General features: G+C 29.6%; 1 protein-coding gene across 1 annotated transcript; it reads right to left on the bottom strand.

The window, feature by feature from the left end:
* Window positions 1-13,659: 13,659 nt before the first annotated feature.
* On the bottom strand, window positions 13,660-23,191 carry LOC113370159 (protein hunchback-like). Its single transcript, XM_026610827.1, has 4 exons — window positions 23,111-23,191; window positions 15,772-15,843; window positions 15,145-15,449; window positions 13,660-15,112 (listed from the first exon to the last, which is right to left on the bottom strand). The coding sequence occupies exons 1-4, from the start codon at window positions 23,111-23,113 to the stop codon at window positions 13,660-13,662; spliced, it is 1,833 nt and encodes a 610-aa protein (XP_026466612.1). The 5' UTR covers window positions 23,114-23,191.
* Window positions 23,192-23,656: the final 465 nt, after the last annotated feature.

The raw sequence follows: 23,656 nt of genomic DNA, 5'->3' as shown, positions 1-23,656 counted from the left end.
CTAATAAACACTGAATGTTTTTTAGATCATTCAAATCGGATTCCCCGTTCTCTCAAAAACTCGATTTCTGTTTTTTGCTCTCTTTGCTCTTTATCTCCGTAACTGCTAGATCTGCCTTTGCCAAAAACTAATCATCACGTCTCCCTATCAATAGGAATCGAATGTTTTTTGAACCATTCAAATCGGTTGATCTGTGCGCCCGAAAACGTGACTGTAAATTTGTATCCATACATACATGCACACACACACATCAATTTTTTCTGAGGTATGCCAAAATGTTCAGAAACCTTCAAAACGTCGAGAAATGTAAAAAAATTCAATTGCGATTTTCGGCCCATTACAATAACTTACCCTACGGGAAATTAAATATTTAGTTGTTCCCAATTGTTTTATAAAAATAGCATTAATAACTAGACTAACCACTAGATTTTTTTGAGAATTTTTAGATAAATTCAAATATTTGCAATATATAAATAAATGCAATATACGAGTACTTTATTGCTCATTTCAATATAATACTCAAAAAAATGGGATCAGAAAGAAATTGTTTTAAAGTATTTGTGATTAATATAATATTTATTCACAATTCATCATAACAACCCATAGAATAAATTGAAATAGATTGTTATAGAATAATGAATTAATTAAAAAATATTTATTTATTTATCTTATTAGAAAGTTCCAAATTAAGTAAGTAATCCTGTATGGAGCTACTCAAAAAAAGTATTATTTTCAATAACTTACTTAAAATAAATGAACATGTAAGGATTTCACCGCATAATTTTTTAGCCAGATAAATACATATATCATTTTCCTTTTTTAGTTTTGCACTTATGCCACCATGAAGGCAAAATGATAAATTTCACCAAAGATCAAATCAAAAAACAATTAGCGCAGATATAATTAATAACAATATCCAAATCCCTATATTTATGTCTAAACCAGGCACTAATTAAAATTTATAGTGTACCTTTAGTTTTATTTTTCCCCAAAACACTTCATAAATAACACCGTTACGCTTGCAACGCATAAACATGCCGCCGTTTACTAAAACCAACAGGTAGATCGGGAAAAAAAACAAATCGAACGGGAAAAAAACAAGTTCTATGCCGAGGGTTGTTTTTTTCCTCTAAAAAAAATACCGTGTAAAAAATGTTCCCCTGTTTTTTAACCTTACTTGCGACCTGTTGATCCCCTTGTTAATATTAGGTGATTAGGTTTCGGGTATTATTGAGTCGTAGAAATAAGTGGTAAAAAGATGATTGGATGATTTGGATTGAGGGGTAAAAAACAGTTAAGGGTGTGTCATGGGACATGACTTAGATGTGATTTGTCGAAACGCATGTATACATGTATTTATTTATATTTACTAAAATATTTGGCTTTGGCAAAGGGAGATTTGATGCCCATATTTTTTACCCCCTTTCCTTTAGTTATTGAAGATTATTGAAAATAATACTTTTTTGAGTAGCTCCATAAAGGATTACTTGTTTAATTTGAAACTTTCTAATAAGCTAAATAAATATTTTTTTTTAATTAATTCATTTTTCTATAACAATCTAATTTAATTTATTCTATGAGTTGTTATGATGAATAAAATAAATCAAATGCAAATTTCGAATATAAGTACAATGATCAATCGCTTCTTATTGAATTTTTCATTTACGCAGTCAAAAAATCAAAATTATTAACAAAATTGCTCATTTGAAATATTAATTTATTTTTCGACAAATTATTCGAGTACTTAAGTTCCCAATGTAAAACTAATAATCATTTAAAATATTATATGTTTAATTTACCATAATATTCGTTAGTTAGACGTTGGAGTATTCATTAGCTTTAAAAAATACAATTTTTAGGATTAACATATCATGTAAGTTCTTTTAAAAAAGAAAATAGACATTGAAAATATAAAAAAGTATTGTATTTGAAAATTGTCCATTATGATTTAAGGGAGTATTCTAGTGTAGAAAGAGTGTCGTAAAAGAAAGCAATTAATGTTTTTACTGTCCATTTTTTACCACTTGTTTATTAATATTATTAAAATACAAAACAAAAATTAAAAAATAATAAAGTTGAAAATTGTAAAAACTGGCAGCTGATAAAGTAGGTGGTCTCAAAAAATTGGCACCTCAGTCTTGACATGATTTCAGCCCTCCTAGCCATCGAATATGCAAAAAATAAAAAGATTATTAATCTACAATAATGTCGCAATCGCCCGAACTAGCGATGAGTAAAAAAAATGTTTTTTTACAAATTGGCGACTGATTGAAAAAAAAAGTGTTTACTTTACTGTTTTTTTTTGAGTTTCTCGAATTTTTAAAAATAGTAAAAATTGGAATTTGGGGATAATCCTAGATGGGGCTATAGATAGGTCTATAAACAAGACTCTCTGAACATTTCAAGTGAATCGGTCGAGTAGAACTCGAGAAATCGTGTCAACAGTACTGATAAAGTCTGTTCTGAGAAAAACGCATTTAAAGTTTTGCGTGATTAATGGACGCCCGCTAATATAAAAATAAATCGCAAAATGTGTTGGTAAGCGCATAACTCAACAACTCCTGGACCAATTTAGCCAGTTATTTTTCTAAAATGTTCGATAAAGTCCAAGGATGGTTCTTACGGCGAAAAAAATCCAATCATTGCCGAAAAACCCTAAAAACAGCCCTTTTCTTTTTCACACACAAACGTTAGTATTTGCATATTTTTGCCATCGGATACGAAATATTTACTCAAGTCAATGGAGTGTTTGGGCTCTGAATTTTTTTACTGTGCTCCAATTCATATCAAATTTTGAAATTAGGTTTATCTTACTCTCAAGTTTAAAAATGAAAATAATTTTAGACTTCTTTGCCACTTCCCGGGGGGATGACATCCCTCTCAGTGGTGTAATTTCATTTTTTTTAAATAACGTCGGATATCGATAAAAGAACTAATTATAAGAAAAAAATGTTTCATAATGTTTTTCAAAAAAGCAAATACTCATCATTTTATTTAATGCAGTTGTACATTTAAGATCCATATGGGTGGATGTATATACATTTCGGTATAGACTGTAGTGTAAAAAACATAATAATAGGTTGAAACATAAGTAGATAGGTTAAAAACATAAGTATAGGTTATTAAAAAAAATGGATCTTTTGAATTGTAGACATAAGTACAGGACAACGTCTGTCGGGTCATCTAGTAGATATATAAAATTATATAAAAATAAAGAAGTAAAAATCAATATTGTGTGTGTCAATATCGTTCAATCGAACGATCAAATTCATTTGTTCTGAAAACAATTTTATTTTCATGTGGGGTCCGGAAATAACAACCATGCTATATTATAAAATCAAATATTTATATAATTTTTATTGATATTGACACCTCTATCCGTTTAATTCAAATATTGATACATGTGGTTCAAAGTCCCATATCGTCTTCTTAAATTTCATTCATTGATCACATTTTGTTTCTTTACACAAATTAATAAACAAGACAACGTGCAATAATAAACAATTTGAAAAAATGATACTTTGTATTATTTAGAACAATGGAATGTTTTTCAATAACAAAATTATACCTATCGAATTTTGTTGATCAAAAAATAATTTGTACAAAAACATATTATTCATTCAATTTAATCGAATATCAAATATCTTCAAAGAACAATGTATATAGGAATCTTCTACTTTTTGATAGTGTCAAATTGTATTTTTCCAGCCTCGAAAATAATATTTGTATTTTATAATGAACAAAGTCGGGCAGAGTTACATTTCCTAAAAACTATGATTGGTAGTTAAAACATTTGGTTTGGGTTGATGCACGAATTTAGCAACAAATAAAATAATGCTGGATTTTGCAAACTGTGAAAATTAAAAGTTAAAAGCATATCAATAGAGTGTTTTATATTCGAAAAAAATTGATCCACGTTATTTCTAAATTATTTGTCAAATATTGTAGATTTTAGGTTAAACATTTTGCTATAGAGATTTTCGAATTATCAAATGTTCAAGGTTTAAATAAATGTTGTTGAATAAAGTAATAATGTTAGACACTGAAGAAGATACAAATACAATTGATGTATTTTAGATCTATGATCTCAAATGAAAATCTGACATCATACCGCTTGATATCAAGCTATCCAATGTGGGTATCAAACCTAACAATAGTGATTCAAGCTTACTAGACAATAGCTAATCCAGGTTTTTACTATGGTTGGTTCAAATAGTTTAATGATTCCAACATTTCTCCCGGTTTTTGGTAGATTTGTCATGGGCAGTGTCCACGTTCAAAACACTCGGTTCACCATCGCATCGGTCATTCATTATTAACAGAAACCTAAAAATAAATCATTATTCGAACGGATATAATTGTAAATCGGGGGATTACGATTGCAATTGTCCGTATGGGAATCCGTGAAAAATACGGAAACTGTATGTGGTCTGCAGGCGCTGACAACCCTAACGTTTACCACTTTTAGAAACAGTCTTTATATTTCGTCAATATATGTAGGGCCAAAAAATGATATTTTTATTAACTTCTTTCACAGTTGAGATCAATTTTTGTACATTTTTATTATTATTTATTATTTATTTCTATTCGTTGCTTTTTATTTTAAAATTTTTAGAAAATTTTACAAACTATTTATATAAAATTCAATTACATAAACGACATGTAAGTTTTTAATATTTTTTTTGTTAAAAAACTAGCTACAAATTTTAGAATGTGAGTAAACTTCGGTAAAGTTCTCAAGTCACATGAAGAAAACCTCAACTTCGACAGTTTTGATTTTCTATATTTTATGGATGTTAATTTTGAACTACAGTTCAAATAATTTTATCAAAATACTTTTGGGAAAATTTTTCAATGTTATAATATTTTTACGTTTAAAAAATATACAACTCCAATTAGAAGAGCATCTTCCAACTCCAACTAGAGCATCTTCGACCTTAGTCTTACTGAAATTCACAAGTTTTGTTGACTTGTTTTCTTCTTTTTCAGTGATATAAAAGTGTAAGCTTTTTACGGGAATGTGTCTGTGTCTTCATCCTCCGAACTGTTGCCAGCGCCTGCCCGAAGCCTTATTTTCAGTTGGGGTCAGTGGTCAGCGAAAGAACAAAGCAATAGGGTGTCGCCGGGGTCTCGCCCCTTGACCGTTCGCCATTGTAATAACTCTACATCGGGTTACGCGCGCAGAATTATTACCAAAGGACACACATCCTTACAATACAGCAAGGATTATGGATTTGAAATGTGTGTGCGAGAGGTCAACAAAGACTTCCTGACACCCATTGCCGAAATTTATTGCCAAATGTTACAGTTGCAAATGAAAAAGAAGCAGATTAATGAATCGATTTCTATTGATATTTTACACAGACTTTATTTCGATGGCTAAATCGCGTTTGGCCGTTACTTTTCTGGTGGGTTCTAAATTCGTTGATGGGCGATTGTTGTACTTATAGAATTGAAACGGTTGGAATTTACTTAACTACCATTTATTAAATTGAATAATAAACTAGCTGTAAGTGGAATTCTGTCTTGAGGCAATTATGGCATCGTGCCTTAAGGCAAATTGCTGGAACTTTCCGTTGAATACTGAATGTTTTCAAATAGCTTATTATAAACATTGTCTAATATAAAATAATAAAATAAAATCTGAAATATTTTCGATATGCAAAAAACTAAAAAAAAAAAAAAAAAAAAAATGGGACAAAATTTTTTTTTCCAAAATCAATTATTTTGTTAAGACATTGTCTAATATAAAATAATAAAATAAAATCTGAAATATTTTCGATATGCAAAAAACTAAAAAAAAAAAAAAAAAAAATGGGACAAAATTTTTTTTTCCAAAATCAATTATTTTGTTAAGACAAACAGAAAGTTCTTTGAATCATTTAAATCGGACGCTTAGTTCTCTCAAAAACTGCCATTTTTTACATATTTAGCTCCGTATCTTCGAAATGGCTGGGCCTGCCTTTGCCAAAAACTAATAAACACTTCTCCCAATCATTACTAATTGAATGTTTTTTAGATCATTCAAATCGGATACTCCGTTCTCTCAAAAATTCGATTTCTATTTTCTGCACTCTTTGCTCGGTATCTCCGAAACGGCTGAACTTGCCTTTGCCAAAAACTAATCAGCTCTTTTCCCTATCAATAGAAATCGAATGTTTTTTGAACCATTCAAATCGGTTGATCCGTGCGCCCTAAAACGTGACTGGAAATTTGTATCGATACATACATACACACACACACACACATCCATTTTTTCTGAGGTATGCCAAAACGTTCAGAAACCTTCAAAACGTCGAGAAATGTAAAAATTTTCAATTCCGATTTTCGGCCCATTACAATAACTTACCCTACGGGAAGTTAAAAATCATATGTCATTATAGATATTACATATTTACCCTAAATTAAAATAAATCATATGCAATATTTCTAATAATTTTAGATTACTAGAAAGTTATTTTTATTTAATTATAATAGTTCATATTCAGTTTATTCAGATCATTCAAAAAAATCTTTAAGGGGTATTCTAGTGTAGAAATTTTCAAAGTTTAACTATCTAAGAATATGGGTACGAGAAGTTTTTTGAAAATTTGAATTATTTTCGGAGATATAGGTCGATTCGGTCTTCATGGCTTCAATGGTATTTTCAATATTTCCTGACTTCAGTCAAATTGTATTGTAATTACTCTACATTAAGTCTATCATCTTCATCTTCGGTATTACAACTTAGCATTATGTAAAGTAGATTTTATTTAAGATTTCATACTACAAGTACAACCCAGTTTTAAAAAAAAGAACAATTTTACTTAAAAATATTGTCGAAATAAACCTTAATTACGACCTTATAATCAAATAACATATTGTGTTTCTGGACAACATACTTTCCTTACTATATGTCCTTTATTTCCAAGGCGGGAAATGGTGTCGGTTACCTTACCGGTCATTCAGTTAAAAGATGTTAGAAAGGGAAACCGAGTGCAATTCCTCAAGATCCTTGCATTATTCTTCATCCCTTATATTATAACAATCGAGCACGCTGTGGGGTGGATTTCAGAGCCAAAAGAAACCGTTAGTCATCAATGACTGGATATTTAACGATTTATAAGAAATGTGGTAAATATTGAAGTTTGAGAATTGAATGAAATTTGTTTATGTGATCTTGCATTAGAATTTGTTTATGTGATCTTGCATTAGAATCTGAATTTGTGGATAAAGAATTTATATGCACAATTTTACTTAAGAATATTGGCTGAATTACGACCTCTATATATAGTCTATTATATAATTAAACTTAAATAAGTGAAAAAGATCGTCATTATTGCTCAATTATAAATAATTATCAACTTTCCGTAGGGTAAGTTATAGTAATCGCAAAAAAATCGAAAATGAAAATTTTTATATATTTTTAGGTTTCAAAGGTTTCTGAACATTTTGGCATACCTTAAAAAAAATGGATGTATGTGTGTGTGTATGTGTGTATGTGTTTGTGTGTGCGGATACAAATTTTTGTCGACAATTTCGGGAACACCGAACAACCGATTTGAATAATTCGTAAAATATTCGATTCGTATTGATAAGGAGACGTGCTGATTAGTTTTTGGCGAAGGCAGGTCTTGCCGTTCCGAAGATACAGAGCAAAAAGTGTCAAAAACGGTAACTCAGGTTTTAAGAGAACGGAGTTTACGATTTTGATAATTCAAAAAACATTATACTTGTAATAGGAAGAATTGATTAAATTTTGAGAAGGCAGATCCAGCAGTTATGGACTCTCAATAAAAATAAGTTTAAAAAATGTCATTTGTCGGTAAAAAATGTTTATTGGATATTGGATATATAATATATGTATATCAAATTATCAGATATTTTATAGAGATTTTAATAAGGTGTACAAAATTTTGTGCAAATTTTTTTAAGTTCCGTACCAAGTTTTTAATTACAGTATAGAAAGTTCCAGCAATTTGCCTTAAGACACGATGCCATGCACCCCACTAGTTTTTTATGTTATGGCTTAATTAATATTAGATTAATATACTTTCCTTAAGGCTTAGATTAATATAAATATATTAATATAAGATGTTATGATTATGTTATGATCGTTAAGTGGTTAATAAGTTAATATTCGGTAAATTAAATAACGATTGAATATTAAAATAGATTGGTTTTAAATACTGTTATATTGATGCAGCCAAAATAAAAAACGAAAATTTGAAAATTGTCTATTCTATACGTTCTGATTCTCGTTTGTATTATTTAATTATTGTACTTTTTCTGAATAATGACACATACAGTGTCGAAACGTAGAGAACAAATAATTTCACATATTTATCGTTCTTTATAAATCTATATAATAAATTATATTTTCATACACTAGCGTATCTATGTTAACATTTAACTGCTATTAAATTTCTAAATATTAATTTATTATCAAAGATGATGATACCCGTATATGGTTATGAAAGTATCATTTTTATTAATAATCATCAGAATTAATTGTTTGTGTTAAAATTATGCAAAAAAATATTTTTGTATATTAAAAATAATTCAGATTTTAATTGTTATTCTAATTCTGAGTTCTATTATACTTTAAACAAATAATTTCATCTTTGCAGTTCAATTTATATAATTCTTATAAATATTTTAGAAGTTCCAGCAATTTGCCTTAAGGCACGATGCCATACACCCCACTAGTTTATTCATGTATTATGAATACTAATAGTTATGAAATAATATTATTACGATCAATATTTTAATTTATTATACATGATACAATTTTTTTTTAAAAAAAATATTTTTTATAATGAAGATAGATTTTTGTAGAATTTTCAAATTATATAGGAACATATGTCATACTACAGATTTGCCAAAACCGCATACCATTTTGATTGTAGGTATACTTTGTAATAAGTTTACGAAACAAACAAGGCAGTTCCTAAAACGTTTAGGCCAAGTCCATAATTTTTGTGAATGCAATATTTGTTTTACAAGTTCGTAGAATAATGTCTATATTACGTTCCTTCATATTAATTTTATGCTACGTCAATCATTTCAACATCAGTCAACAAAACACTCTATAAGATTTCAAATTAACACACTGGGGTTCTAATTTTATTAACTTCGAAAAAAAACATGACACTTCCAAATTTCGTCCCTAACTTAGGGAGCGCACGCGAAATTAACCTTTCACCGTATGTAGAAAAGTCAAGACCCTTCTTAGAAGTGCCTAAATATTTTTTCATAAAAAAACTTCCCTATTATTAATGCTCGTGTTAAAATACACGGGGATTCGATTTTTTATACGTTTTTTTTTATTTTGAGCTTAGGGTGGTATAAAATGCCGCACGCGCCGGATCCTGCTGTTATATTAAAAAGGCGTGGTTGAATTTAAGTATTATTTGCCGCTTTTTATCAATAGGAAGTTTTAGGGGTTGATCCAAGGCGAAATGATGGCGCCTAGTTTAATTTTGCAAGTTGAAATTGAAATTTGATTTATAATGATGCCATATGTAAAGGGATAATACCTAATATAAAATCGAAACAAATGAAATTTTGCTAATTTGGTACTTCCAATTAATTTTGGGGTTTTATGATTTATCCCATTTTCTATATTCATAACTTTTACATGATTAATTCAATTTATTATTATTTTTTTAAAAGGTAATACTTTATGGGTAATTTTAATTAACCATTTTAGCCCTGTATATAAATAATTGCTAATAAAAACCTGTAGTGTTTAAATTTGAAACTAGTGGGGTGTATGGCATCGTGCCTTAAGGCAAATTGCTGGAACTTCCCGTACCGTAACGAAATGTTCGAGGAATACTGAATGTTTTCAAATAGATTATTATAAATATTGTAACATTGTCTAATATTTATAAGAATTATATAAACTGAATTGCAAAGTTGTCATTATTTGTTTAAAGTATATTAGAACTTCAGTCAGAATTAAAAATAAAATCTGATTTATTTTCGATATACAAAATTTTTTTTTTGAAAAAACAAAGTTGAAACAAAAAATGTTTTTTCCCAAGACAAGCAAAAAGTTCTTTGAATCATTTAAATCGGACGCTTAGTTCTCTCAAAAACTGCCATTTTTTACACATTTAGCTCCGTATCTTCGAAATGGCTGGGCCTGCCTTTGCCAAAAACTTCTCCCAATCATTACTAATTGAATGTTTTTTAGATCATTCAAATCGGATGCTCCGTTCTCTCAAAAACTCGATTTCTATTTTCTGCACTCTTTGCTCTTTATCTCCGTAACTGCTGGACCTGCCTTTGCCAAAAACTAATCAGCGCATCTCCCTATGAATAGTAATCGAATGTTTTTTGAACCATTCAAATCGGTTGATCCGTGTGCCCGAAAACGTGACTGGATCCATACATACATACACACACACACATCCATTTTTTCTGAGGTATGCCAAAATGTTCAGAAACCTTCAAAACGTCGAGAAATAAAAAAATTTTCAATTTCAATTTTCGGCCCATCACAATAACTTACCCTACGGGAAGTTAATATAATTATTACATACATTTTTTCATTTTTTTCAATTTAACGAAAAACTATCAAGATATTTTTACATAGATGTAATGATACTATCATTACGATAGAAACATAAGCCACAGCCACAGACCATTTTGCAAAACACAAAAAAGGAAAAAAAACAAGGCAAAAATGTGCAGATGTTATCGCCAATTATATGATCCATTTCAATGTTTTTGTTAGCAGAATGTTCGGATTCGTAATATCGCACGTGAGGGCATTTCTTGCCAGGACAGGCACAACAGATGCCATTCGTAAAAATATCAATCAAATTTTCGGAAACCCACACAAACTAATTTAGCGATAAAACTAAAGATAAACGTAACACATTTGGAAATGAAATAATACCTGTATCAAAAATAAATTCGCTTAGAAGTTTACATAAATCATCTAAAATATTATGTGTTATAAACACGAAAATATCATTTTATGAAATTGTTGAACGTCTTGTAAAAGATATATTTTGTAATTTTTATTTGAGTTACAATCCGTCCCGACTATTATGAAGACATTTGGTAAGTGCTTTATTATTGTAACAGGTGTCTGCCTAAAAGACAATCTAGTCTTTTATATCATTTTAAATATTGTTAACTTCCCGTAGAGTACGTTATAGTAATCGCAAAAAAATTAAAAATGAAAATTTTTTATATATCTTTACGTTTCAAAGGTTTCTGAGTATTTTTGCATATCTCAGAAAAAATGGATTTATGTGTGTGTGTGTATGTGAGCGTGTATGTGTGTGTGTGTGCGGATACAAATTTTCGTCGACGATTTCGGGAACACCGATCAACCGATTTGAATAATTCAAAAAACATTCTATTTGTATTGATAAGCAGACTTGCTGATTAGTTTTTGGCGAAGGTAGGTCTAGCCGTTCCGAAGATACGGGACAAAAAGTGCCAAAAACAGTTTTTAAGAGAACGGAGCGTCTGATTTTAATAATTCAAAAAGCATGTTACTTGTACTGACAAGATAAAGAACTGATTAAATTTTTGGGAAGGCAGGTCCAGCGGTTATGGACTCTCAATAACAATAAGTTAAAAAAATGTCAGTTGGCGGTCAAAAATGTTTATTCGACATATGTACATCAAATTATCGGATACTTTATAGAGATTTTAATAATATGTACACATTTTGTGTAAATTTCTTTGGGTTCCGTACCAAGATTTTTAATTACGGTACGGAAACTTCAAGCAATTTGCCTTAAGGCACGATTCCATGCAACCCACTAGTTAATATTGTTCAATAGTATTTTTTGACGTTTTTATTACAGTAGCAGCAAATTTCTATTACTTCTGCTTGATTAAATATAATTCTATCTATCTATCTATCATAGCGGATTCTTGTAACAACTACTTCATTATATATTATGTAAAATAATTTATAATTTTTTGTAGGTACATCACTTATTTAGAAAATGTATATTCATTTATATAATGTCGTACGGAATATAAAACTTCGGTTGTGTTGCTATAAATGCCTTTAAAAATAGTCTTTCAATTTTACTGAAAGTAAGTTGAAGTCATCTTCAAAGCAAGATACAATGAACAAAATAATTTAGTATGCAACAAATATATCCATTAAAAATAGCAATCTAGTTCAATTAGTCATTGAAAGTAAGTTAAAATTCACCTAAAAGAAATTCACCTAAAAGAAATTCACCTAAAAGAAATTAACAGAATAATTTAGCGAATATATCTATGCAAAAATATTTGACATATTTGAAAAAAATATTTGACATTTGACAGAATTATTCCGGAATACAACAATGGCGGCTATATGGACAATAATTATTTTTACACGTCATTTCCTCAAAAACTCTAATTTCGTAAAACCGCCGTATTATGCATATTAATCTATATAACTAATTATATTTAATAAAGTACAAATTACTAAACTTACCTTTTAAATCTATTGCTGTCCTGAAAGTATCACAGTTGTTATAAAATTCGTACAATTAACACTCAACATTGACAGCTATTGTCCTACCGCTATGCACAAATTGTTTCAAATTCAATCACATAAAACAACACAACCGATTTACAAAAATCGCGATCTCATTATCAGTCTTTATAATATAAATTTTAAAATATATTTTCACTACGAATAATTAATTAAGAAACTAAACGTATATTTTATTTATTTCTTTCGTATCGCTTGAAGCACATTTTACAAACACCGACGCTGTGTGCAAATTTAAGGTTAGAGCACGACAGACTTGAACATGAATAATGACAGGTGGCAGTGTGTCAAACTGCAGAGCAATTAAAAATGATTAGGACTATATAAATTTTGAAAAATAATACAACATTTTAATTTATAATGTATTTTATTACATAGTTTGGAATTCAAAACAATATACAAAACCATTTAAAATTACATATATGAACAAAATGCAACCAAAATATTGCTTTAAGAATCCCTAAACTTAAGTTAATATTCCTTCTCTTCTACCAATCACCTTGATTAAATAAATTATCCATTCTATTTCTATTCGATACATACATTTAATGCTTATTATTCTTTCATCTTTTTAATAAATATATTGCAAAAATGCTTTCAAATTTATGACTATCATTTATATAATTTTTTTGGTTTGCTTTTATATATCAGTCTTAATTTCATTTATACGCTAAATGTTCATAATTAAATTACAAGTTTAACACTATGCTTTGGAAAAAATACTAATTTCTAATAGATATAATTTATAGATATTTTATATACATTTTTATATTCTATTTTATTCAATTGCTAGCAATAGAATAAAATAGTAGATAAAATTTACCCATATATATTTCATTTAAACCATGTTACAAAAAATATGTACAAGAATATTTTACAATCATTTTTAAATTTATTACAAAAATACATTTTTCAATTTAATATGAAAATAAAAAGTTGCAAATTTGCTATGCACAAAAAATTGAAAATATTTTAGTATATTATGTCATAAAAGGTGACTGATCTATCAAACAGCCAGTTGACTAGTTAAATATAAATAATATATAACTTACAATTCTAAATAATATAGTAAATAATATATAAGTTTCAGAGATTTAACTCACACACTCTGAATATCGAGTATACTAATGAATAATATTATTTATACATATGTTTCATCAGACATGTGGATTACGAGCTATGTGCATGAAGAATGAAACTCTGTCACCACATCTTTCACCACACATGTTGCAAGCAAATGCATCTTTGTAGCCATGGTATCCCATGTGCATTGTGTAAAGTACTTCATGTTTGAAAACCATTTCGCAGTAGCGACATTCAAAAACTTCTGGTGCTTTTGTGGTAGCAGCAGCAACTTCATCTTCACCTTCGACTCTTATTGGTTCTTCTTCAACTTTAACTTTAACAGGAGATTGAGTCACGCTAGAGTCTTCATCTTCACTAGAATATTGACTCTGTGTTGCTAAACGATCTAATTTGAAAGCTTTACCCTTTCGTCTATTTTTGGATGTAGAATTATTTGATTGACTTCCATCTTTAGTGGTGCGCGTCAAATCCAATGCTGATTCAGCAGATGTTGATGCTGGTGAAGAAACTACTGGTGTAACGGCGGTTCTTTTCGGCGACATATCTACAGGTTCGTCAATAATGATATTTTGAGTGGGTGTTTTCTGTGGAGGTTGCACCAGCTGCGTTCTCATGAATTCATGTTCCGCCGGTTTAGGAAGAATTTGATTTTCCTGATTCTCTCTGGGTAGCATTTCCGAAGGCTGTTGTTCTGTCTTACCGGACGATAACATAGGTTCAATATTGTTGTTATTGAACATCAGATTTTGGAAACCTGGGAAGGCAGTGAGCAAAGGTCCATATGGGAACGGAATTCCGGCAAATGGATTCTGGAACATTTGCTGTTGATGAACGTTAGCCAAATTTTGCTGCTCTTCTTGTTGCAATTGTTGTAAACGGCTAACGGGTGTAGTTTGTATGGACATTTGCTGCGGCATATCATCCCTGTTTGGAGTTGGTCTGGCTTTAGGTCCTCTTCTTGTGCCATAAACATCGATGATTTGCAATGGATTCGGCGTACCATCTTGGTTCAAAACCATAGCGGGCTGATGTTTGTATTTTTTCAAGTGTAACTTCAATGAATGACAATACTTACTGACGTAGTTGCAGTCAGCGCATCGATATTGGTAAACGTTTGAATGCGATTTTTTGTGTGAATTCAACATAGATTTATTCACACAACTGTAACGGCATTTATTACATTGGAAAGGTTTGGAACCGGTGTGATTACGTAAATGATATTCCTGATGATGTTTGTATTCAGTAACAAACGGGCATTTCGGACAGTACAATCTCTTCTCAGGTTTAATGTGCTGTTCGATGTGCTTCCAGAAATCAGTCTTAGTTACAGCCACGTAATCACATTGCTTGCATTTAAAAGTCTTCACTTTGCCGTGCGAATTAATTCTCGGCGTGCTCAATAAATCATCATTATCTTCACCCGAATCATAATTCAAATGCTTATTATCACCTTCATCTTTAGGTCCATCGTCGGAATGTTCACTCTCTCCACAGCTGTTTTCATTGGCCGTCAATTCTGGGTTTCTGGAAGAATTCCAGATGGAGATTTTGGAGGAGTCGGCGCTTGCAGAGGCAAGCAGGCTGCTGCTGATAAATGCTGGTGGTAGGCACCCAAAAGACGGTCCAATTTCGGCGTATCAAAATTTGGAGGCGTCAATGGATTGAACTGGTGTTGCATCATAGCATTTGTGCTTTGCATACGATAATGAGCACTAGGATCGTAGTATGCATTAGGCATTTGCTGGTGGTGAGATTCAATGCTGTCCATGCTTTGGGGACTATTGGGGTTGGAATCGCGACTGCTACTGCTTTCAGTTGAATGGAAAGGCTCACTGTGCTGGATATCGCGGGGTTCGGATTTCTAAAAAAAAAAAAAATAATTAGTCATCTTTATTTACATAGAATAAATTTTATTATTAAAAATGTAAATATGAAAAAAATATCAAAATTATTTTTGTAATATGTACGCACAAAATATCCACCATACAAATAATTTTAAAAAATTGTAATATTTTAAATTATAATTTGAAAATAAATTTATAAAAACTAAATATTAAATTGTATAATTAAATAATAAAATAAAATAAAAAAAATTTAAAAACTGAAAAATGTACGTCGTTCAAAGTAATATTTTTAAATAAATTAAATTAATTTAAAATATTTAGAGAGCACAATGTACTTACGACTTGCATCGGCATCCACTGCTGCTCGAATGCTGTCGGGCCCATGGCTGCTGCGTCCCAACCAACGTGCATCTATAAAATAAACAGAATTTAATAAATATTCCAACACTAACTCAACTTATCTAAAATACAAAATAATATTCATCCACCATAACAGAACTATTTACAAAAATTTTTAGATAACGACCAATTACCAAAATATTATGAAAAAAGAATTTCACAGATACAATTGTTTAATGATACATTGAAACCATTGTATATATCGATATACTATTAAATGCTTTGTAACTACATTTATATTCTTTTATCACTTGCACAAAATTTGTAATATGTCTATTAAACAATGTATATTCGATTTTTTATCAGAAACTTGCCAAATATTATTCACATAATTATAAACACCAAATCCAAATGTGAATGAATTCCAAACGGAATGTGTGATAACTACATTGCATCACCGTATCAAAATTTCAATAATATATTTAAAATTAAGTTTATAAATTTTGAATGAATTTAAAAACAATTCGAAACCATTAGCAAAATATAACAAAAATGTGAAACAGAATAATAATTGAATTTTCTCAAAATATGTAGAATTAATCAAAATTTGTTTTGACTTCTGAATAAAATAGATAAATGACGGAAATTCTTTCAATACGCAAATTGGGGAAATGAATCATCAAAGTATGAATACATTCTTATCTTAAAACCGAACAAGTCAGAATAAATGTATCACTATCTAATATATTTCATTAAATCACGTAGCCACTTATTGCTAGCTAATAAGTGTTAAAAATGGTTTCAAATTATATCAAAATATATATTGTGTTATTATGCAATTTTTAAGAAAAATATTGTGAAAACAAATGGCATTAAAGATAATATTGTATGCAAGTAGAATCATCACAATATGACAAATTGCTCCTCGGTATTAGTACTTATTTTTTCCCCTCAAATTGTGTGAATATGATTCATTCCTACAAAATTGAACAAGAAGTAACTCCGGAACTTTAATAAAATCTACAACAAACCGCGTTAAATTAAACCACCCCAGACACATCAGGTATTCAAGAAGGCACGTGAGGGCCCCCTTGATTCAATTGATTGAATATAAAGGTATAATCTATGATCGCTCTTGGGCACGCGAACTAATATATCCGCCTTGTTGCCACGTAATGCTAAGGGAAGCAAAATAAAAATGGAAAAACGGGCACGCTTCCATTTTCTAAATCCTGAGCAAAAAATGCGGTTTAGTGTTATTTATGCACCCCTGATGAAATAAATCTAGCGAGGACATATAGAGCTTCTCAAAGTGGAGGAATAAAAATAATTTATATTGAAATTCAAACACATTCTAGATTAATTATAGCTATTTGATCTAGAAACATCTTATTGATAGTATAATTTTGAAATATACATTTTTATTTAATGAACAATTACCAATAATTTTAGAAATTATTACATATTACAACTTTGCAATGCTCTTTTCAATTCCACCCCCTAGACTTCATAAAAAACCTTGTAAAATTGCATATATTACTCAAAAGCGAATGATTTTTGCTGAAATAATATTCATTTTTTTTGCTGAAATAATAGAAATGTAGTAACAATTCCAAATAATCACAAATTTAAGAGTCAAAAACACCCAAATTCCAATCATGAATTTAATTATTATATAGAATAAATTACATACTAATTTGAACAATTATTTCAACAAACATTTTTTAGTCAAATTATAATTAATGAATTTTGAGAATTTCATCAGATCAATAAAATACAGCACGCGTCGTCATTCGTACGACTAAGTCACCCTTATAAACTACCCCTCTGTATAAAATACAGCCTGTGCCGTAAAAACGTCCAATGAGCAAACGCGCACCTAACATTCCACAAAAAAAGTACTTGATGAAAATGGATTCGGTGCGAAATCCTAATAGGATTTAATAAAATTAAACTGATTAAATTTTGTTTACGCAATCAACATATGGAATCTGGAAATTACATCGATAACGATATTTTTGTTTATATTTTTCTCAAGTTAATTTCTTATAGGATTCGAAATAATTAAAAACATCTCAAATTACGTAGAATATTATATCAAAAGTTTATTGCATGATGTCATTTAGGTATCCAGTTTCGATATTAGCATAGAAATTAAAAATGAAAACATACGTTTGTTATTGAATAATAATTGCACATAAAATTAATCGTGCTTAAGTTAATTAGCCATGGAGAAAACTATATTATTGCAATACCGATAACATTTTTACTTGGTGAAAATGTGATCGTAAAATAAGATTTGATTAAATTGGGTTTATGTAATCAACATGGAATCTGGCTATTACAACGATAACGATATTTTTATTTATATTTTTCTCAAGTTAATTTCTGATTAAATTCGAAATAATTAAAAACATCTCAAATTACATATAATATTATTGCATGAAAAGCTTATTGCATGATATAATTTAGGTATCAAGTTCCGATATAAAAACATTATTTCACATACGATTGTTTTTGAAATAATTGTACCTAAAACAAATCGCGCTTAAGTTAATTAGTCATCCACCTCTCTGATGTCATAATGACGGAAACTATATTATTGCAATATCGATATCATTTTTCTTTAGGCGATGTAATTGTCCCAAACAAACCGCATTCACTAAAAATTTCCGAACAACACGTTCCGGATCCAAATAAAACACGAAGATTCTTTGGAAAAAATAATTAAAAACAAAATATAATTACGACATTCAAAAGCTGCCGCTGTCGCCTCGGGAGCCGCATTCTGAAAAATATTCCGAAATTTACCGATAACTCCATATTTTAATGTGGAATATAGCAATTAAGCGATTTCATTGGGAAAAGTACTCGTTATAATTAGATTTAGGAATCAGGTAATTAATAAAAGTCTAAAAATAGATTAGTGTGAACAGAAATTTGCATAGAAGATATTGTATACATTTTCAATCAGTAACATATGAAAAAATATAAATGTTATAATAATGATATGTTACGGGTCTATATTCGTACGAGTTAATAGTAACAAACTATATAAATGCCATATATTTGCTAAGATATCAGGCGTTTTACACATAAAACCTAACTTCACGTTTGTGTTATGAGTGAAACATCAGAGAGATGCACTTTGGGTAAATTGTTATTTGAGATTTGTGCGTTTTGTAGGCCAGACGTTTAAGGGGGGCGATACATGTAACAAGAAAAAAAAATCGATTTTTTTTTTGTTTCATAAATCGTTACAATAACATCTCAAAAATATGCCTGTGAATATTCAAAACAAAATTATCATTATTTATACAATAAAAACTCTTTTAAGTGCCACGCCTCAACTCGACGCTTGAGTGCTATTGTACTCTTATCTGTTTCTGTGTCAAAACTTTAAACGCGTTTTTCTCAAAACGACATTTTTGAAATTTGCCGGCGGGATAACTCAAAAAGTTCTCAACCGATTCCAATGAAATTTTGCACACATCTACTTTACAGTAATAGCTTCTAGTTAAACCTCAAACATTCCAAAATTTTTTCAAAAATCAACCCTTTTACCAAAAAAAACCATTGAAAAAAAGGTGAAAAATCGAACTTTTTTTTCTAAGTTGTGCCAATTTACGATTTTGTGACTTTTTTAATTTTTTTTGGTTTAACTAGAAGATATATGTTTTATGAACACGTACAAACTAATTTTTTTAAATTCAAATCACCGTACGAAAAGTGAGAACGCCCGCAAATTGATGGCGTTTTCCGAGAGGGTCTTGGCAGATTTATTTTTACGGCAGCCATTTTTAAAAAAAAATTAAAAAAAAAATTATTTTTGTGTATTTTAATATATAATAAATAACCATAAAAAAGTTCAAAAAGATTCAATCATTCCTTCCCAGTTTAAAAATTCCTCAAAAAAATGGTAAAAATTAAGGCGATTACATGTATCGCCCCCCTTAAATTTTTGAAACGTCTTTTCGCACAGCTAATAAGGACCTAGATTTTTGACAGTTTGTTTCTACCAACTCATACGAATATAGACCCGTAACATTACTATAACATTTATATTTTATTCAAAAATGACCCGTCAATCACATATGTTACTGATTGAAAATGCTTACGATATCTTTTATGCATTTTTCTGTTAATTACCATAACGTTTCTATTTTATCCAAGAATGTTTATGTAGGTGACGACGTAAAAACATTATTTTCTGGCAAAGAAAAATTTCACATCCAAACATTTTTTGCTGAAAAATGTGTTCCTCAAATCGTCCTTAAAGCTTTATAAAAACACTAAAAACATATGCAAATATCTATTTGCCAAAAGTCGAAGACCTCATTCTGAGAATCATCTATTGTTATGTTAAAACTTTCTGACCTTTCTCCGCCCATAGCATCGGCTCCTTCGTACTTGTGTATACAACTCCATGTATTTACCGTCTTAACAAAAGAGTTAAGCCATACTAAATCATAAATTTCGTAACTAGAGTACAATAAACGTCATGCAGTGCACGAAATTCGACTAAAAATTTCACGTCATACACAAACAGCCGAGCGAACGCCATAAACCCGGTCCGCCTACAATAAAACTGGAGCGCATCTCCTGGTCGGGGCTGAAAATCATTATCTCAGGGTCGAAGAAAAATTAAACCCCATAATATTTATATGCGCGACTTACGAATGGAAAAAATTAAAAGCTTATTAGAGAAGGGGTTCCGTCGATTTTTTCTTAAAGCTTAAAGAAATTCTATTACCATAACGGTCTTAATCCTATCGGTCAGTTGACTTTTGCGTACGGAGGCCATAAAAAAATAACAGTTGAATGGGAATAAAAATAAAACTCGGACTATGGTGGTTGTAAAACTTTACGGTAAAAGGGTGGAGGTAGGTAAGGAACAGTTACATAAATTCAGGGTTTGTTATTGATCTGAAAGTAACAAGTTTTTATATTGAACGGTAAAAATTAGCAGCGGGGGGTGGCGAAATTATTATTGGGTGGATTAAGTTTAGAGTCAAAGTCATGTTTTATAGAGAGCAATTTAAATTTAACGGCGAAATAAAAATTCGAGTCAAACTGAAAAATATTCCATGCTAAATAATAAATCATTTTGACTATCGAAATCAAGTAACATTCATTTACTTATTGAACTATTCATTACTTATTAAGGATCAATATCACAATTCAGAAATTTAGCACGTAAATTGCCATGTCAGTCATGTGTGTCTGACGCTAAGAAATTCTACATGGGCCATGTCAAACATATAGGGTCCGCCAAATATTTTTTTTTAGGGGGTACGACCTACCTCTTTACATTTCACTTTAAAATAAAAAAAGTGAAAATATTTAGTGGTTTTTTAATAGAATTTTCAAACAAAAAGAAAATTGGCAAAATATTCAGTAGATTTTTTAAGGAATTTTTCAAAAAAAGCTAGTTGGCGGATCCTATATATGTCTGACATATTATGCAATTTGTGAAACAATAAAAAACAGTATCAGTCATATATGTGTGATATACAAAATAGTGTTTTCCAGGAATTTGGCCAAAAAAATATTTTTTGATACGTTAAACTTCGTTGATACATTTTAACTGAATTATCTAAGTTACCATGGCCCATGTGAAAATACTTACTTGATTATTGTGGCGGTTAACGTGTTGTTATATAACATTGAAAATATCATTAACCTGCATCTCATTTTGAAAGATTATCATCGAATTTAGTATTTGTTTATCTAGAAAAAAACCTAGATGAAGAAATTCTTCATTGCAGCACAAACGCTAATATCTTATTTAAAATGTATCTAAGCAATTTCTAAAAATTTAACCCCATCCATGAAGAATTTTGAGATTGCGATCATTTAACAAACATAAAAATTTTCAATATGTTTAATTTATCATAATGTAAACTTTCACGCCTTGGTTTGCAAGATAAATCGTGGGTGCAAAAAATGTTTCAACTTCTGAACACGCGTATTCTTAAATAAATTAAACTTTAATATAAACAAAATCTTCTAGTGAGGCAAACATTCCGTTGGACAGAAATTAATAACAAAAAATAATTATCTTGATTGTTTAATTTAAAAAGCAACGAAGGAACGTATGTGTTGATTTTTAACTCTGCGCAGTGATAAAAGTTTTATTTGGTGGTAATTGAGTGTTTCTCAAACTGTGAACTAAACAATTGTAGGAAAACAATTACTGTATGATATATAAAAGTAATGGTAAGTGAGCAGGATAATGAAACTAAGTTTGGGAAACTCTGATTAATTTGAACGTGCTTTTATGTATTTTGCTAGAAAACTTTGCTAAGTTTCACAATCTTTTATACCAATTGAAAAACGTCAAATTTAACCTAAGCAAAATTAGATCAATAATGATATAAATATGATCAAACAAACAAATACTTACAAATCAAAGATCAAATTAACAAAATGAACAAAATTTAAAATTGAGACAATATTGAGCAAAGTACATGAATACAAGAACGTCGGTTTGTAAATTATGCAATAAAAATTTCCTAATTATAAGAAGTATATGATAAATATATAAAGTTTGAGAAACAATGGTCTTATTTAATTCTGCGTCTTTCTACTGTAGAATTTATGTTTAATCCTAACATTCAAATGATATTTTGGATCATGAAGTTGTTAGAAAACATTCAATTTTGAATTAGTATTTTATATACAATAATCCACTAATTGACATTATTATACTTAATAATTAATTACCAAGCTTCGCAGTTATCAAACACTAATTAAACTAAATGCATTAAAAAACTTAAGATTGTTTTTGCGTAATGTTAATCTATAAAAATAGCACTCACAAAAATATTTTAAATTCTTAATCATTACGTAACACGTTAGATAAAAAAACTGCAGCATAAAATCGATAACAATTATGCGTAAATATTTGAGTGATTCGGGATTAAATAATAATAATTAAAAATGAAATTTATAAAAATAAAATTTGAGATAATTTTGTGAGTACATTTTACAGAAATATATTAAATTAAAAATTGTAAAACAAGCTGAATAAATATAAATGAAGCATGCGTGGTAATATTTCGAGTTAACATTTTTTACGTAAAATCTATAAAACTTACCATAAACAGAAAAAACAAACAAAAAAAATTGTAGCATAAAATCGATAACAATTATGCGTAAATATTTGAGTGATTCGAAATTAAAAAATATCAATTAAAATTGATAAATTTTATGAGTACATTTTTACAGAAATAGATATTAAATTTAAAATTATAAAGCATGCTAAATAAATATAAATGAAGCATGCATCGTAATAATTTCGAGTTAACATTTTTTACGTAAAATCTATAAAACTTACCATAAACAGATTTAAGCACTATCAACAATAATTATCACTATCAACACTGCAATTGCATAAATACCCAAGTCTTGATAAAACATTCACTTATTTTTTATCAATATAGTCTTCGAGTTTTATTATTTTTATCGATAAAAGCTCAATATTTTTCACAATGCGTACTAAACAAGAGTTAAAACAACACTAAAATTTATTACTACGAAGCCTCCTTCGCCGAAAGCGTGCGCGATCGGTAACAGAGATCGACTTCGGATCGATCCGTGACGACTCGGTGCCATGTGGTAAAAGAGGAGGCGTGGCTTGCCCACCGAAATTTACTCGTCGTCCCTTTCTGGTGAATGCGCAGCTTCTCGCTCGGCCTGGAGTGTTTATTGTGCGGCATGAGGGCGAAGTCTAATCGTTTACAATGAATAGTAAAAAACCTAATCAAAGCCATTGAGATGAATTAATAGAATTTAAATACAAACTCAAATAGACGGTATTTTTAATAATTTCCGAATTCTGAATATGCAACTGCAATAAATATAATCCGGCATAAAAAAACTG

This window comes from Ctenocephalides felis, unplaced genomic scaffold (assembly GCF_003426905.1).
Source record: "Ctenocephalides felis isolate EL2017-DRISC unplaced genomic scaffold, ASM342690v1 CF-g0.4_SCAFFOLD_01492, whole genome shotgun sequence".
NCBI classification, from domain to species: Eukaryota; Metazoa; Arthropoda; class Insecta; order Siphonaptera; family Pulicidae; genus Ctenocephalides; species Ctenocephalides felis.
This window is presented reverse-complemented; position numbering and strand designations above follow the sequence as displayed.

Bases quoted from the DNA above. Each gene is read 5' to 3' on its own strand.
- LOC113370159 (XM_026610827.1), bottom strand. The intron at 15,450-15,771 runs GTAAGTACATTG...TTTTTTTTTTAG, and splicing joins AGTGGATGCCGATGCAAGTC to AAATCCGAACCCCGCGATAT. The intron at 15,113-15,144 runs TCCTCCAAAATC...GAATTCTTCCAG, and splicing joins TTGCCTCTGCAAGCGCCGAC to AAACCCAGAATTGACGGCCA.